The sequence below is a fragment of the Haliaeetus albicilla genome, chromosome 3 (genome assembly GCF_947461875.1).
Source record: "Haliaeetus albicilla chromosome 3, bHalAlb1.1, whole genome shotgun sequence".
Lineage (NCBI taxonomy): Eukaryota > Metazoa > Chordata > Aves > Accipitriformes > Accipitridae > Haliaeetus > Haliaeetus albicilla.
Genome location: NC_091485.1, coordinates 54,036,395 through 54,054,469, shown reverse-complemented (window position 1 = coordinate 54,054,469; position 18,075 = coordinate 54,036,395). Strand labels below are relative to the sequence as shown.

The 18,075-nt window shown below is 35.6% G+C and overlaps 1 protein-coding gene across 2 annotated transcripts in view; it reads right to left on the bottom strand.

Annotated features, from left to right (window-relative positions):
- Positions 1 to 18,075, bottom strand: part of SPAG1 (sperm associated antigen 1) — a 46,625-nt gene that overhangs the window by 8,037 nt on the left and 20,513 nt on the right. For both annotated transcript variants that reach the window (XM_069779773.1, XM_069779774.1), the window contains 4 exons: positions 11,435 to 11,869; positions 10,961 to 11,060; positions 7,687 to 7,839; positions 3,013 to 3,188 (listed from right to left, as the gene is read on the bottom strand). In XM_069779773.1, coding sequence (XP_069635874.1) covers positions 3,013 to 3,188; positions 7,687 to 7,839; positions 10,961 to 11,060; positions 11,435 to 11,869 — 864 coding nt within the window. The remainder of the gene's footprint in view (positions 1 to 3,012; positions 3,189 to 7,686; positions 7,840 to 10,960; positions 11,061 to 11,434; positions 11,870 to 18,075) is intronic.

Sequence of the window (18,075 nt, the reverse complement as noted above, 5' to 3'; positions counted from 1 at the left end):
CATTACAAAAGGATCACAGTGTTACATAAGAAGGTCAGTTCATTGAGGGTAGCTGAATAATCTACCCAGACTAAGAATAAAAGCCTGGCAACGGGAGTATCTTTATTGGTCTACACATTGCCATTTCTGTCTCAGATCTCCCTGCTGCTCTAAGAAAGGCATAAACTACCGTATCTACATTTGGGACAACACATACTTCCCCATGCACCAGGGTAACTATTTTGCTGAAAATAATGGCATGCAACAGAGAGCTCTACGCTTTCACCTCCTGTCTACCCCTTCTGTGTGGTAGAAAGGGACTATGTATCACCACTGAGATACCAGTTGCATTTACACTGGTGGAGATTTAATCAGCAGGATTAAAGGCCTTCTAGATCTCCACCATCACGCCAAGGCAGCTGTAATTTGATCTAATATTCTTTCTGCAAGCAACTATCTATCACAATTACTATGCTAAACTGACAATGACAAACAAATCGTCACATCAGTAGGGGCTAGTGATACATCAGTAATATTCTGTTAATAGCTATTTATAAAAGATGCTTTGAGGAACCTGAAAACACCTAACTATACTTTTTTATCAATATTGTGTTCTTCCATAATTGTCTTTCCTTCTGAACTCCACATTTGTTGCACACGCTTCTGGGTTAGACTACAATTTTTAGCTATGTTTGCAGTGGAAAACCAATCCTGACTGCAGTTTCATGTCTCTGTTGTGAGCAAACAATAATTAGTAACGTAGCTCTAAGTAAATCATAATGGAAAAATCTACTTATTTTACCTTGCTAAAGAATATGAGCCCCTTGCCAAGATTCAGGTTTTAAACACTGTACATAACCAGATAATTTTAACCAGTAATTAAACTCAGTGAGTTCTTTTATAAACACATGGCAGTCTTCTCTGCCAGAAAACTACATGCGGACTTGGGGAAAAAATTAAGTAACAATGTGAAACCAGAACAGCCTTATGCAAGAAACACAACTAAATCATAACTCAAGTTGCAAGACACAAAAACCAAGAGACAATTGTTGCAGAAAAGCATCAGCCAACAGTAAGGTTTAACTACTGACTGAACATCATTGCTGGCACACCTCTGGCACCAGCTATGACTGTCGGGTCCCACTGATTTGGTACAGGCCCGACCGAAGAGGCAATCACAACCTTAGAGTCAGCCTTCAGTGAAGAAAACGGTTACACAGTCCTCATTTAGTATTTCTAAAAACAAAGCCTAACCAAAGCCCACCCTATCTGAAATGGATTGAGATGTGTTTTTCATCAAAATGCCGCAGAACGCACTTCATGAAGACAGTGATGGCCAGTTTCGTTAACTTGCATAACAGGCTAAACATGATCACTAGTGTTCTCAGAAGCTGCTTATCTGTGTACTTTTCACTATGATGATCTTCAAATTCTCTCTCTTAACAAAGTTACACAAGGTTATATAGATCCAAATTTGCTACTTAAAAGGTTTAAATACGTTGGTTATACATTGCAATAAAAAATCCAACAGGTTGTATTCTTTAGTAACAGAAAAACCCTGGAGTACAACCAGTATAACAGAAAGCACTTTTCAAGCTAAGCATTTATGTTTAGTATCAACAATTGTGCAAGGTATCAGATTTCTACTTAATTTTCAAAAAACCAAAAAGTTAAACCCAATTGCTGCCCAATCCTTAAGAGTCATAAATCAGTAATGACATGTGCTGACAACAACTGTAATGAAAATACTTGTCACTGGACATTTGAAAAAGTAGAGTAAAATTTTTATCAACTTAATTGAGCTTAAATTATATATCAACGTGCCTCATGTTTCTTAAATGAAAAACAATTTTCTGTAGCATTACTGAAGTTTAGTATGCACGACTATTCAAATCATATATAAACCACACTATTACAAATTTCTAGAACTACACCTTATTCTTGAAAAAAAATGTCCAGTTCGTACGTATTTATAAGTTGTTGGTTGTTTTACATCGGGTACAAATAAATCAATGCTATCTGAAAGATCATTTTAAAGTCATTAAATCCGTAGTGCCCAAGAGTGCAGATTATTTGAGGACATGTGTTATTGCAGTAATGTATTATGGACAGATACCCCTGTCACTGCTACATATTCGGCCAGCAACCTGCTTATGCATTGCAGCCTCCCCTGTGTTAATCAAGGGGAGATTATCTTCAGCCCTACTTTTCTTTATATTAAAATAAACTCAAAGGGGAACCAATTAATAGTTGAGTGAAAAATCATACAGTTAAGGCCTTTGCAAAAAGAATGTTTAATGTCAATGAAAACCAAATCAGAAAGGTTCCCTCACCTGATTTACTGGAGGAGAAAAAAGGAAACTGCAATGAAGGGAAAAAAATCAGGAGGAAAAAGTGTCCTAAAGGAGTTAAACACTCAGTGCTTATGTGTAAATAAGTCCAGAACTAACATCTTTGACAGGTGACTATTAAATGGCCCCTGTCAAAATTAGAATCCATCGTAAAAAAAAAATATTAAACAATCAGAAGTGTTCTTCTATAGCCTATTTCATTAACTACTGGCCACCTACAAGTCTACCCTTTCTATTCTGAAGAGCTGAGTAATGCTTTCATGAACAATTAAGCGACAGCTACAGATTATGCAGCTGATTATTCAGGTTGGGTGTTTGTTTGGGTGGCGTTTTTGGGGGGGAAAACCGTATTATTATCGTAGTATTATGTCAGGGCAACTACTGATTCTTGTGACAGGACTCAATATACTGCTGATGAGTATTTCTTCTGTATTTTCTTTTATTGTATATGACTTCAGAAATTACATGCTACAAACCACATGACTTGGCTTAAAAAAATTTATCATAACTGTGGCTCCCTAAAGCACATTAAACCCAATCATCTAAATGACCATCATCTGACTTGGCTTTTCACAAAGGTCTCTGATAAGTATTTTCTAAAGCAGTTTCTCTGACATTATTAAATTGTATTCCATTTTTCAATTATATATTTTTTATATATATTTGCATTAGCTATACATACGATTCATCTGCAACTGTTCTTCTCTGTTGACATCTGTAGTACTTCTTGGCTTATTCTCTGAAGTAAAGTTTCCTCCATCCCACCTGTGTAGCTGAGCAGCAACTGGGACAACTGGAATTGGTGGCAGTTTCTCCCTCCAACTGGGACCATCTTGATCAATTAAAGTCTTTGTTATCCTGAAAGAGAAAAAGCCGCACCAACGTGACTTTTCATATATTCAACTCACACTTTAATAACTTACACCCAAATTAAATAATGCAATGCTCCAATTTTTCAAAAAACAACTGAACAATTATCCTTGAGACTAATTTAAAAAAAGATTGTCACAGCAGTCAATGGTATTGCGCACATTTAAGATTTAGATTTTTTCCACTTTATTTAGAATATGCTAGCATTTAGAAGACAGGAAGCTGACTTCAGCATGATCTGTAAGTATTTAAGCAAATGACTGATTTTGCAACTAGGCTTTAAATGCTGCCTACCACATGCAATAAAGAAATAGGAAAAAAACCTGATGTATTTAGTTTACTTTTCTCAGCTATTCATAAGTGTTATTTGTAACAAGATTACAATATCCTCAGCCAAAGTGTGATACCTAAATTTGCCAATGTCTAATGAAACCTCTTGCACAACAATTCTCTAAATAACCAACGCAGGTCACAAAGCAGGTATTAAGTTGCATTTTGCAGAACAGTCAGAAATTATCAATCAATCATTCTTTATCCCCATTTAAAAATGCAAAGAACATATATAAAAACTGTTTAGTCTTTCTTAAACAAACACATATATATATATATAGGTCAACTATTTCTGTACATATTTCAATATATTTCAACACATATATATATATAGGTCAACTACTCCTGTAGGTATTTCAATCCAAAATCCATTCAAGTGAGGGTTTCCTATTGCTGTGATACATTTTGAAGAAAGACCTAAGTAACTATAATGAGTAAAGCCATACAAGACTTTATGGTTCCATTACAATTAAAAAAAAAAAAAACAAAACCAAAAAACTGACAAACAAGTATTAATCAATTATGAGAATAATAGTGAGATAAACGCCTTATAATCTCAAAATAAGTTTAAGAGTCAAGTTCAACTGGTGATAAGCCTAATATCTGCTTTAACAAAGGAAAATTCTGAATTGAGTAGCAAAGGAAGTCACATTGATACTATAGCCAATAAACCTGAAATTTGCATATTAGGTGCATTTCCATCTAACACAGGTGTAAAAAACATACTACATGAATACACATACAAAAAAAAATAAATTAAGACCCTTGAATGTGACATGAAGAATGAGATGGAATGAGCATAAATTACACAATCAAGTTTTCTTGCATAGTTCTGTTCTTTTTAAATATTTGAATAGCAGCCATAAAACAACAACAAAAAAGCTTTGGTATAATACTATGGCAACAGAGTCAGAGCACTCAGGACCAAATTCTTTTCCATTAGGGTCTGATAGAAAAACCAGTACAAGAAGCAGCACCTATTCTAATCTTCTTTATTGTAAAACAGAAATTACAAAAAAAAAATTAAAGAATATAAACTTAAAAAGGCTGTCTGTAGAGCTATATAACGTGTGATTTTATGTATTACATAATGCTGCATGAAACATACCATTTCTTGTATTTTTTAATTGAAAGTAAAATTCCTCATATACGCAGTATCACATTTTGCATTATTATCTAGTTGCTTTATTTGTTTTCTAAGAGAACAAGAAGAGTATTTGTTTATGTGTTAGCTACATATGCCCTTTCAGGGGCCCTCCTCTACCTGTATCAGTCCTAAGCAGTATTTTAAAGGACATACCAACAAAGCAGCTTGTCCAAGTTCTCTTTTGCTCTAATTTTACTAAAACTTTAGGTTTTTAATGATAGCCTGAATTCAATTGTTAAGAAAAATGTGGCACACCATCATAAATTAAACGGCCCTAAGATTTACTCAGGTTATTTTATCAGAGAACAAAACTGTGCCCTTCATATTAAAAAGTCAATTCATTACGTTTAGGTACTTCCCATAGAAAGTAACAGAATAATTCTACAGTAAACCACGGTCCCATTGACTTCCTGTTTAATTTTTTGCCTTTTATCATAATGGGCTTAAAAAGTTGGGAGAAAAAACCTCATCTAATTCATCAAAATCAACAGAGAGAATCCTGTAGTATTTGACAATCAACTGACTTCTTGTAATATAATAATCTAAGCATAGCCTTTTGTAAAAATGCATACCTGTGTGTCATGGTTAGTTTAAATAGCATGGGTATTTAATGAAAAAGCTGGGACAAATACACTCATTCCCCACCACCAACACCCTAACTTGACCCAACAACCCTGCACTTTGGAGTTTATCACAAATGTATTTGTACAGTACAATACTCATACTGGACTTTGTAATAAAAGCTCCCAAGCTATCTAATGCAATTTGCTACCTGATATTAAAGGAGTTAAGACAACTGGAATGAACCTTGAATTTAGTAAATGGAAATGCATAAACATATTGCCCCACATTAGAGCTTCTGTATTTCAAACAGTGAAAAGCAAGTAATAAAGCACTCACTCAAGAGGAAATTAAAATACACAAAGTAGGAAATTCATTGATGTTCACAAAGCTAGGAAAATGCTATTAATTAAAAGTGTGTTTGAAATGTATTTTCCTGTGATTTGGCACACACCATTAAAAGAAATAGTCCTTCCAATTTATCTAAAAATCACCTCAGGATAACCAATAAAAGACACAACTCAATATCATCTAATCAACATTATAAACACTCAAATAAGTGTTTATGCTTGTTTTCACTTGACATTTCATAAAAATATGTACTTATGTTCTTAATTGTTTCATTTTGATTGCAAAATGACCAGGTAAAGTCTTTATATTATCAGGTAAAGGCCTTATATGAAAAATTCTACTTGCCTTTTGTGTGAGAATTAGCAAAAATATCAGACTGAACACCCATTCGATTCTAAGATTTCTGGAAAGGCTGCTTTGTTAGGTAAGTAGAGAAAGACAAGGCTTAACACAATTTACCAAACCCACCCTCAGACACAAGTAGGATTATAAGTTTTTCCTGTCAGCTTCCTACAGCACCACCGATTTCCTGCAGGAACTTAAAAACAAAGAAATCCTCCAATAACAGCCAGTTGTTAAGACCTGATATTCCTAATATAAAAAAAATTAAATTACATTTTGGGGTTGTCCCTTTAAGTTAAAAGGCAGTAGAGGAACTATAATTTTTTGTTAAAATTCTTTTTTTTAGAAGGTCTGCTACTTTGGAAATAAAAATGAATACTTCCGTAAACAATTTCAGTTTAATTCATAAATGATAAAATATTTAAAAATAAATTATAGTAAAAGTTCAATTATGCAGGAGGTTTATGTTTTAGAAACTAAGAATTTGCAAGCAAAAATGAATTACCAGCAGAAGAGAAGAAGGAAGAAGCAGCTGAAATAAGGTGATGGGTTGCCAGGGAGGAAAGAGTAATGAGCAGTGAAGCTAAAAACATAAGGAAGGCCTAGAGAGGAGAAAAGGAAGAGTGTTAAGGGGAAAAAGGGAAATAAGCTTATTACTAAGCAAGTTACAAGTCAAGGAGAAATATGAAAAGAGTATCTGCAGATAAAATAAGCCAAGAAGATTTTAAAAAGGTATAATAATCACACAGATACCAGGACGAGCAGTTATCTCACCAATCCAAGTGCTCTATTATTGGTGTAGATACAGGAGATCAGTAACGATTTGTTGTGTTATCAAAAATAACACTTCTAAGAGGAGGTGATAAAGTGTCATCTCCTTTGGCCACCTCTGGTCAAATAAGCGGAATTTAAAGATATTATGGATTTTTAAATGAAGTAATAATGTAAGTGCTCATGGCCTTGCCTTAAAAAGAAAAAAGGTACTAGATTCCATTGTTAAAAGTCTCATGCATGTGGGTTCCTGCTCAATGATTGATTAATGGCTGTTCTGCTTTCATAAATACTTTTTTTTCCCATTAAAAGAAAAAAGAGAAGAAAAGGGAATGGACAATCCTATCATTCATGCACTTAAGTACTTACTATATGCTAATGATAACACTATTACAATAGTGTGTATACACTAATTTTACACTATTAAAATATAATTATAGAAATTGAGATGTCTCTCTTGGCAGCAAGAATTAATGTTGGAAGTATTAACACTTAAGTTAAAAATAACATTCAATTATATTTTTTACATCTCTAAGCTTTGTATCCGACCACTGTATCAAGCTACTTCAGCGTTTCTACAATGGCAGCATACTGAAGCTTTCACACTTAACATAAATCTCCAATTACCACAGGAAGACTGCTAATATGAAAAGGAAACAATGTCGGAGAAAAGGTATGGACTCTAAAATATAACTTTATGTGGTATCAAATACAAGTTAGGAAAGAAAACAAGTTGAAGCACCAGGAAAAAAGAGCCTATAAAATATTACATTTTTAAAACAGAAAGCGACCTACTGCTGGCAGAGGAAAACTGTGAAGCTATGGGAAAACAACTGAATGAAACAGCCAGACCTATAGTTATAATGCACTAGTGACAACCCTGCCTCTGAGGGATACAGAACAGAGGGAGCAATGTAAACCAAACAAAACTGAATTCTACTTTTCTATTTGGACTCGTATCAGAAAATTCGTAGGTGGAGTTACCTATTAGCACTATCATTTGCTGCTTGGATGCTGCTGTCTATTTGTAGGACTGTTTTATAATCAACGTATGCCTGTCGATACCGCTCCATAGACTCATTTGCCATTGCTCGTCGTAGAAGAGGCTTAAGGGAAAATGGCTGAAGCTCCAGAGCTCTGGAGAAAACAAAAGAAAAATGCAGGATTGAAACAGAGTAACTGAAATAATATTAATAAAACTATTTTATGATATACACAATTATACATAACAACTTTGTGATTTCAGATGGGCCTTACAGTAACATAACCAAGGAAAATGGGACTAGGTGGTTTATATTAATATCCTAAATGACATGGAGTTATGAAATTCTTAGTGCTTTTACTACAACTTGCTCTACTCGCATCCCTATCTTCCATCTGGCAAACTGCTTTCATGACCAAGGAAAGACCAATGTAATGACAGCTGTTTAACAGCAAAAGCTATTTTTCTTAGGTCATGCCTAGATCTACGGGGATTTCAAGTATAAGGTGCTTTTGCCTACATGGTTTTCAGTTCTTCTTCCTTACATGGAAGTATACACTTAAAAAATACACTTAGTAAGACATGAATATACACCTGTCTTTTTTTGGCTTTTAGGTTTTTGCCTTTCGTCTGTTTACTCTTCTGATTGTGTGCCTGGTCAACACTGATCTCAACCCCTGACACTGCAATCAGAACTCCTTCCAAACACCACGCGCCTTTCCAGCAATATGAAGAAGCAGTCCATAATGACTTTATTTATTAAAGACTACCTTTTATAAGTCAATGATTCTTGCTAAAGAGAATGAGAGATAAACTTTGAAATACTGAAATTAAGATGAGTCAAGATTAGATTGCACGGAATCATAAAGGAATTCAGGCTGAGAGGTCCCTAGTACAACCTTCTGCTACAGGTAGGGTTAGCTCTGAGATCAGACAAAGTTGCTCAGGGCTTTATCCAGTTGGGCCTTGAAAACCTCCAAGCGAATCTCTGCAAACATCTCTGGACAACCTGCTGCAACGCCCCGCACTGTTCATGGGGAAAAGGTTTCTCCTAATACACAGTCGGAACCTTGTGTGGTTCCATTTTTGCCTGTTGTCTCTTTCTTGTCCTCCCACAATGCACTGCCAGAAAGAGCCAGGATCCATCCCCTGGATACTCTCCTCATAGGTACTGGCAGGCTGCTCTTAGGACCCCTGAAAGCCATTCTCCTCTAAGCTGAACAAAGCCAGCTCCCTCAGCCTCTCCTCTCCAGGCAGGTGCTCCAGAGTTCACAACCACCTCACTGACACTTCACTAAACTTGCTCCAGTTGATCACTGTCTGTCTTGTACTGGCGAAGCCAAAAACTGACACAGTTATCATAGATGTTGTCTAACAAGTGCTGAGTACAAGGGGATAATCAGTTCCCTCAATCCACTGGCTGTGCTCCTGTTTGTAAGCCCAGGAGGCTGTTGGCCTTTGCTGTGAATTGACTTTGCACCATTACTCCTCCTAAAGCTAGAGAAAGAATGATTTCTACAATAAACATTTCAAATTTCCATTTCATAAATATTTCCAGTGTTCCATTTCTCTTTACGTTGCTGAATTCATTTGAAAAATACAACAGCACACATCATCATAGCCCCTACAAAATCTCTGCAAACATGCTTAACATTCTGTAACTTAGGAGAGTATTAATGCAATTTCCTAACATCAAGAATGAAGAAAAAAACAACAATAAATAAATTCAGGGGAAGATGACACTGCTTGAAGAATAGCATCAGTGGGAATGGAAAACCACATTTCGAGGGTAGAAAGCAAAGATAATACAGCCAGGGACCAAACCACTACAGTACTAAATAAATTACCATTAGTGCATAGGAACCCTATTTCACTCTCTGCAACAAGAATCACAGGCACTCCAAATCAGAGTCTTGAGACAAACACAGATCCAACAGAGGGTTTTTTCTATACTTCTAAGCCCTAAACAGCTAAAACTTAATGAAAGATAAATGTTCGATACTTATTTTTATATCGCTAATATAACCACTACACCATTTTTTACTCTGAAATCAAGTAACCTATTTGTAGATCATCCTTTATGTTGTATTGCCTAGAGAAGATTTACTTGACATTGCCTAATTCACATGTGTTTGCAGTTTTGCAGTTCTGCTTCCCAGTCTAAATTATTTCTGCTTCTCTTGTGTTCACTAAGCATCACAGGTCCTTGTGTATCCAGAAAATATGCATGACAGTAAGGACACTATCATTAAGTAGTAAGAAAATAAGCTTCCAAATGGTAAGAACACAAGACCCAAAAACTTTGTATTATTGATTTCAGTTGAAGTCCTACATACTTCAAACCCCCTGGATAGAAAAATGTGATGGCTGTTAAGTATGCTATCTTGTTTTATCAGCCAGCTATCAATGGTCCTGCATCTATTTTAACAAAATATTGTTAACAAGTCAATTTTTTTCAGATGACATTTTCAGAAAACTTTTCTGTCAGGTAGAATATATACAGTAAGTCAAACATTTAGTTAATACAAAGGTACATGCATATTTTTAGTTTTGGGGTTTTTTTTAACAGTTGTGTTGTGCTGTAAAAATCCCCAACTGATTAATTAGTATGATTTCTGTCTTGGGATCTTTTTTTGCACCTTAAGCCTCACTCTTACTAACCCCATCTACAAAAATATAAAAAAAGACATCCAGAAATACAGTAACAATTGAGTGTAAGGCAGTGTTTGGAAGTTATTGAAGGTGTCTGATCTCCTCTAACTCCTGTATCCTTAAAAGCCACAATAAGCAGAAAGGATTTTAGCTCAATTCCTGAACAGCTGTAATTACTGTTTATAACTATGCCAAGTATGTACTAAAAAACCACAAACAAAAACAACAAACCAAACACAGAGAACACACGTATACACCATACATATGCTTGAAAGCAATTTCCAACACTGTGATAAGCATCTGGGTTAACAAAGCTTTCATGACTAAAGAGCATCATTGAAGTAAGCCTGCTTTTATATTTAAAATGTTAATCTTGCTATGTATTTCTGTGTACACAAGAAGCCTAACAACTGCTCTCACACAGTACGATAGTAAGTTAAAAGTTACTCCTTCTCTAGGTTCCATGTAATTATTTACATAACTGACAAAGATATCTGTCATTTAGACAAGGAACCAGACTTTACTGAAGATTGTTCTAAGTCAAACTGCAATAACAATATATCATTTAAAATGTTTAATCATCATCAAGAATGTTGTTGCTCTACATGGGAGGTTGCAATTTACCTGTTACAGTCCTCAATGCAGTCAGCGCAATTCCCTTCTTTGAGGTAACACGCAGCTCTGTTTGAGTACAAGATACTTAAATCATCTGGACTTTGTTCTCCTAAAAGAAGTTACAATTAAAATCAAAGACTAAAATGACATTCAAGAATTAAAGACTTGTACGCTCTAAGTTGCACTGCAGTGATGCAGTCTGCTGACAATGCAAAGCTGTAAGCAGCTTTCCTTTATCATGTCACCTAGAATATGTAATTATTCAAACACATAAATGCAAGCAGCTCTGCCCCAAGAAGTTAAAATATTATTTCACTCATCTTCCTACATTTTTTGTCACATGAATTGTCCTCTAGTGAAATGACTAAGAATTTACTGCACAGTAGCTCCTGCCAAAAATCCGGAGATAGGCTAGCTCATTTGTAGTCCCTTTAAGTAATCTAAACAACAATCCTATATGTAAGCATAAGGTATTACACCCACCTAGACCAATGACATATTCAATTGCTTCCGAGTATTTGAGCACGGCTTCTCCAAACTGTCCACTCTTAAATAACTCGTTTCCTTCACTTTTTAGTTTTGCTGCAGTAGGAGGAAGTGAAGTAGAACGGCCACCACCAGCCGACTGAGACCCTGCTCCGTGCCATCTGGAGACCTTCTTAGCTTCAGCTTCAGGGCTTTCACTCTTTTGGTCACTGTGTAAATAGCCATTAACTTCCCCTTCACGGTCTGGCAAATGCTTTTGTGATTTTTTCTCTGCTGTGCCTTTTTTTAATCTGCTCTCAGTAGATTCCTTCTGCTTCTGTGTCTCTCCGTCCTCTGCCTTACTGCCTCCTCCTTTGCTATGAAACTTTCTCTGCGTGTTCCCCATGGCAGCCTCCCCAGCCGCCGCCTCTCCTCTTACTGGCAGGACAATTTCTGCAAGGAAGTTAATGAGCTGAGTTAGAGCTTGCATCATCAGAAGAAACTATCGTCCTGGCAGAAGAGGGGTGTACAGCCAAAGAACAGGGGACCAAATACTTCAGGCATCCTAACGTTATGAAGATTTATTTGCCTCAGACAACACTTCCAAGAACACAGAAAAATACCTACTCGTCCATAACTTGCAATTATTACTATGAAATCTCATGTCTCCTTGCTGGGCACATTGTGAACCCCTGTTCTGGAGTGTCAGAATGGTACGGAGTTCACCTTGAAATTAACTCTTTAAATACTGGCTGTTACCATACGGGTACTTTGATTTTCCATGACCGAATCAAAATGCTTGCATGTTAAAATTGGAACACATAGCTAACAAACCAGTAATGTTGCACAGTTCAAAACTGTCCTCAAGTATAAAATAGGAGAGTTAAAAGCTTATAAATAATTCTCAAAAAGGTTTCATTTAAACATAATGTCAAAAAGCCCTTTATAGATACTTCTGATCATTCAACTTTCACTATTATTTATTACTAATTTAATTAGGAAAAATCATGCAATAAGGGTATCAGATATTAACATACATATATTCCTTATTCACCTGAATTCCTAAAAGATTACCACCACGATATTCAAACATAGATTTCTGCAGAGAGCCTGACTCTTGATACTACCAGTCACACAAAGCCAACTCTGTGTTCTGGTACTATTAAGATGCTGGGTTTTCATCTTCCCTTAGCTTGATGTGTTTGTCTGTCCAACAGAATTTTTTCATGCCTTCATATATTGGAGTGATACTTCCAAACTCAAACTAAACTTCTGAAGTTGATTGAACATGGATGAACTCCAGGTTGTTCCAAATTACAGAAATTATTTTTTTAGTGCACAAAATGTTACTGAAATCAAACTGAACAGGATGGGAAAGAATAAGGTTTTTACAAACAATAGATTTTCTAGTGCCTAATAGACAGAAGCTCCAACTGCGTCCTTCCTAGCTGTGGTCTCTGTTTTGAAATACCACGTTTAATAATAAATTCATACTCCACAGTGGGAACAATGAATGATAGGATAAATCTATTCTACCCACACAGACATTTTAATAAAACTTAGTAAATTATTTATATGAGACTTTCATCCATCCATTCATCCATCCATCCAATTTGGCAGTGCCAAATATGCCAAAAAGGATTAACATCTGTTTGGTAGGAAGCATCAGGGTAAAAGGCTAGCTGGGCAGATGAATGAAGACAGTAGTAATATAATAATGATTTCCTTAGGATACATGCTAAAATATTTCCATTTTACATCCACCAAAATACAGAACACTCTGTATACCTTCTAGTAAAAAAAAAGGAAAAAAACATTTTCAATGTCACAGACAAACAGGTGATAATGACAATTTTTTAGAAAACACAGCGAAACACTCTTGAAGAGCATCCCAACTGCTAGAGACTAAGAAAAACCAAGAAAGGAAGATAATGTGTGATGTGAATGTCATTAATGTGAACATCACTTCCCGAACACAGGAGAAAATTTCCTGAAGTGCACAGAACCAATACTGGATTAAACAGGAAACAATTACAGCATTTGGAGTCCCCCTGAAAATAGGAATACTCACAGTTAACTTTTTTAGGTGTCAGATTATTCTAATTGCCTAAATATTTCTGGACTGAGTAAACACCACGCACTAAATTGTAGAGATGTATTTCTCAAATCTAATTCTCACTGTCTTTCAGTTTCAGTGTTTATAACGTAAACAATATTACTGTATCAGTCTCTACAGAGAAACGTATTCATGAAAGCAGTATTCTGGGCTTTGCTTAAAAAAAATAAATAAAAAAATAAAAATCAGTTCCTATGAACTTTTCTTAAAAAAAAAAAAGTCTAGACACATTATAAATTCCAATGAAAAGTTAAAGAAACTTACTGAAAAATATGGACAGGATTTTGACCAAAATGACAATAAATACAAACTTTAAAGAATTTTAATTCATGTTACTACTAAAATAACAAACTTTAAATGGAAGGACTGTCATAAAACAAAAGCTAGTCAATACTCCAAAAGGAATATTTGAAGGGTTTTTTTTAATGGATGACATTGTCTTTCATTTAAAATTAATTTCCAGCTACACAAAGTATTTATCCTCCAGAAGCATGGCACAGAATAACGGTGGCAGAATAAAAACAACGTATCTAAGTTCAGTTCACAATGAATTTACATATTACGAAGCCAGGAATCATTTTCAAGTCTTTTATCTGCTCTGGACTAGCTACATATGAAGGCAACTGGAATGGTCCAAATCTCCACAGATTAATTTTTAATAATTTAAAATTTTTTTTGCCACACACAGTCAGCAAATATCTGTTTTGTATTTTGTCTTCTTGGTTTAGGTGGTTGAGATTGTACCCGAATTGTTCTGAGCCAGAACATGTAACAAACAAGCTTCTAGAACAACTCTGATCTCTCCTGCTTAGGGGCAATCTTTGTTTATAAAGAATGAAAAAAGATTTACTGGTCAGCATTTATACTGACACTGTAATTGAAGGTTTTTCTTAACTTCAGGATATGCATTACAAGTGCAATTCTAGAGTGAATTTTCAATGCTGTTTATTTTAACATGATCTAAATTTCATATTGCAAGCTTGCAATACAGCCTAAAAGCCACAATAGGTTGGGCCCAATTGTGCTACACACTATACAAATTAATTATAAATGAGAGTTCCTTCTTCAGAGAGTTTACAATTCTAAAAAATCAAAAATAGCAAATGAACAAGCACAGTGGAAAGAGGATCAAGGAATACAGAATAACTATTATATTGGATAACAGGGTAGCCAAATGTCCTCATACAAGACCTCATCAACAAGGCTTCTAACCGTAAGAAGAACAGACACAGTCAATTATTCAAGGCTACAATGGCAAAGAAACTTCCTATTACAGTAAAATTCTAGTCACAGAGATTACTACAAATTAAGATTTGGATAGATGAGAATTCATATGTGGCATAAAGGCCAAGTGAGCAAGGATACAGAGCAGCCAGTAAGTATTAATCAGCAGATAGCATTTCAATTATCTCAGAGCCTCAGTAGCAGAGGAGAGCAGAAAGCAATATCATGAATGCCGAAAATACAACAGCAAGCACAACTGATCGCTTGAGTAGAAGAGCTCTAATTGTCTCCTACCCGATATGCTTTGCTTCTCAACAAATCAGAAACTTCAAAATGCAAATCTAAGACTTTACTCACTGTTCTCTGTGAAAAGCCATGAACATTAACACATTATGTTGAAGAATGATCTGTAACATCAAATAAATGTTTCATTATTCCACATGGAATAAATCAAGTAAAAATGCAAAGACAAAGAATCCAGTTTTATTTGAAGATGTCCACTTTATAAAACATGATTAGAAAATCAACAAGAGAAATTCAAAGAGTGTTATCAAACCCTATTTGTTTTGGAAAGCTGTAAATCAGTCATTATGATGACAGCCCCATTTATTTAAGGGTGGAAAGCCCATTACTTCAGAGAAACCATGTTACATGGTCAAGATCAGCTGAGAACGCAGTACATAATTCATCAATGATGCAGAGACAGTTTTCATACCTATTCGGCTCCTAAGAACATTCCCAAAAAAGGACGATCTAGTGGAAGAAAACAAAGTCCCAAGGTAGTGGACTGATATAAGGAGATGCTCTTCAATACAAGAATGGTTCCAAATCATGGTACTGTCATGTTCAATGACAAAGACCTTAATTTGGTGCTATCAAGTAGAAAACAGACTGGAAGAAAATCACAAAATAACTCTCTGTAGCCAACTGCTGTGGGATCAAGTAAATTTAATACCACATAGGCAGCAAAACTAGAAGCCAGATGAAGGATTTGACACAAAGGAAAAAGAGGTGCTCTAATGCTTCAATACCGAGTGTCAGTGTACCAAACCAGCACTCTCAAGGCGCACAGAAACAGGACATATACCAAAAAAAAAAAATATCCTTCAGGGGAAAAAGGTCTCATCTAGAAGAAGAATATTCTCTTCCCCTCTAAAGCGTAATAAACAAACCACATGTGGTAGGTGCACCCACCCTGCTAAAGACTAAAACCCCTCAAAACCTCTCGACTGTTGAACGGTAGCCTTCCCTATTGACGACTGTCACGCACTCCGGTTGAAAGGCAAAGCCCTCAGCCAATGAAATACTTCAGTAGAAAGAAACTTCTCGACCATTAACCATATATGACCACAGATCAGATTCCACTAGGGTATAAATGGGGCCCCGCCGGAGGGCATTTTGAGCTGGTCCTCCTTGGAGCAGCGGGTCTCCAGTTGGGGACACTCCCCTGAGGTTGGGACACTGCCTAAGGAAACTCCTGGAGGTTGAGAGCCCTCGCCTTGCAGGGTGAGTGATTGCACATCTGGGTCATCATTTCTAAAACTTCAGTCAGCTGTGTAGTTATTAATTCCGTTTGGTATCTTGAACCTGTAGTTTACTAAAGTTTGTTGGACTGTTAAGCGATTTTGATTAGAACAAATGCCATTCCTAGTTTATCACCTGTTAAACAATTTAGTTAGAATAAATTTCCTTTGAGTTTGTCACCTGCCTAATTTGATTTGATAAGCCTCTGCGACACCACGCACAAAGAAAACACTCTCTAAGCAACATCTTTTCCCACTGTCAAAGCCTAGCTTTGTCTGTTTCAAGGCTTCTTCTATTCTATGTGCTCCAAGTACATCTTTTAAAGAGAGCTGTTGTCAACTTAGCAATAACAGGTTGAGAAATAATAATTTTAAAGCTAAGTTAGACTTTATTTGTTTAAAGCACTCTCCTTTTCATGAACAAATATCTACTAAATTTCAGAACTGTTCAATATATTTACAATAATATTTAATAATTTAATAATTATTAGTAATTATTAATTTAATAATTATTTAATAATCAATAATTATATTGTAATAGATCAAGTAAATACCACAAAATTCAGCAAATTTTTATGAATTAAAAGGGGCTATTTAAAATACTTTTATCTGTAAACCATATTTATCACTTGAGAACTTCTATAAACATATCAAAAGATCAGGCGTTATGGCAAGTACATACATGATTTTTAGTTTTTACAGTGCCTGAATACTAGTTTTTACAGTCTCTAGGATGTAAGCAATTTTCTGTTTCTACTGTACAAAAAAGATTTTATTTACTTTTGCTTTCAGCACATAAAAGATGAAGAGAGACTACAGCCTTTAGACTGTTCTATTCAAAGCTGAGAAATTAACTCTTCAGAGCTAAAGAAAACAAAAAATATTTTGTTGTTTATCTTCCAATCTCTAAATTATAAGTTTAGGAGGAATGCATGAGGCTTACCAACTAGAATGTGAAATAAATGTGACTACATGACTGGACTATGTGGACTACTGGACTGACTGACTACATGACTAGATGTATAGAGAAGACATGTAAGATGCTTAGTTTACTTGTTGTTGTTATTAGGTTCACAGAACATACCAGATTTACTCAATAACTGAACTGGCTTCATATTTGTTTCCAGTTGTACTTGAAAACACAGAGTAACTTATGAAGACGCTTGCCTCCTAAATCTCAAGCTTGAGAACACATGTGACTGACATCAGTTGACCATCTTCCCTATGTTTAAAAGCCTAACCTTTCATCAACAAAATGGGAATATTCCTATGGAGCTAGAAGGCACTTAGTCATCTGAATGCTCCCAATGGAAAGCAACCCCAAATTAACTAATATTTAAGGCTAGGGACATGATCTATCCTTTCTTCCAGGGTTTTATCTGAGGAGACTTAGTGGATACCTACTGATTTTGAAAAATGTATTTTCCTTAAATTTGTGTGCAAATAATGCATTATTAAATGCCACATGTACTGTCTAATACTCGCACTTAAGTTGGAAAACCCACAGACTGATTTAATTTCAAGATAAATAATTACATAGGCCATGGAAAACACAAAAGTCGCAGTTGTCATGCTGCATTACCTTACAGAGCCAACAGAAAGGAGAAAAGGTGGAAATCAACCTAGGGATGTTATTCTGTTGCAAGGTTGGAGCCCAGACATGCAGATGAACCCAAAAGTAACCTGCCAGTACAAGCGTCAATAGCCCCTGCTGCCTCACTTCCTCCTACAAGTCACATATTCTGATTATGCCATAGCTTCATCTCAGCAGTCTTGCAGTTAGTCACACCCTAATC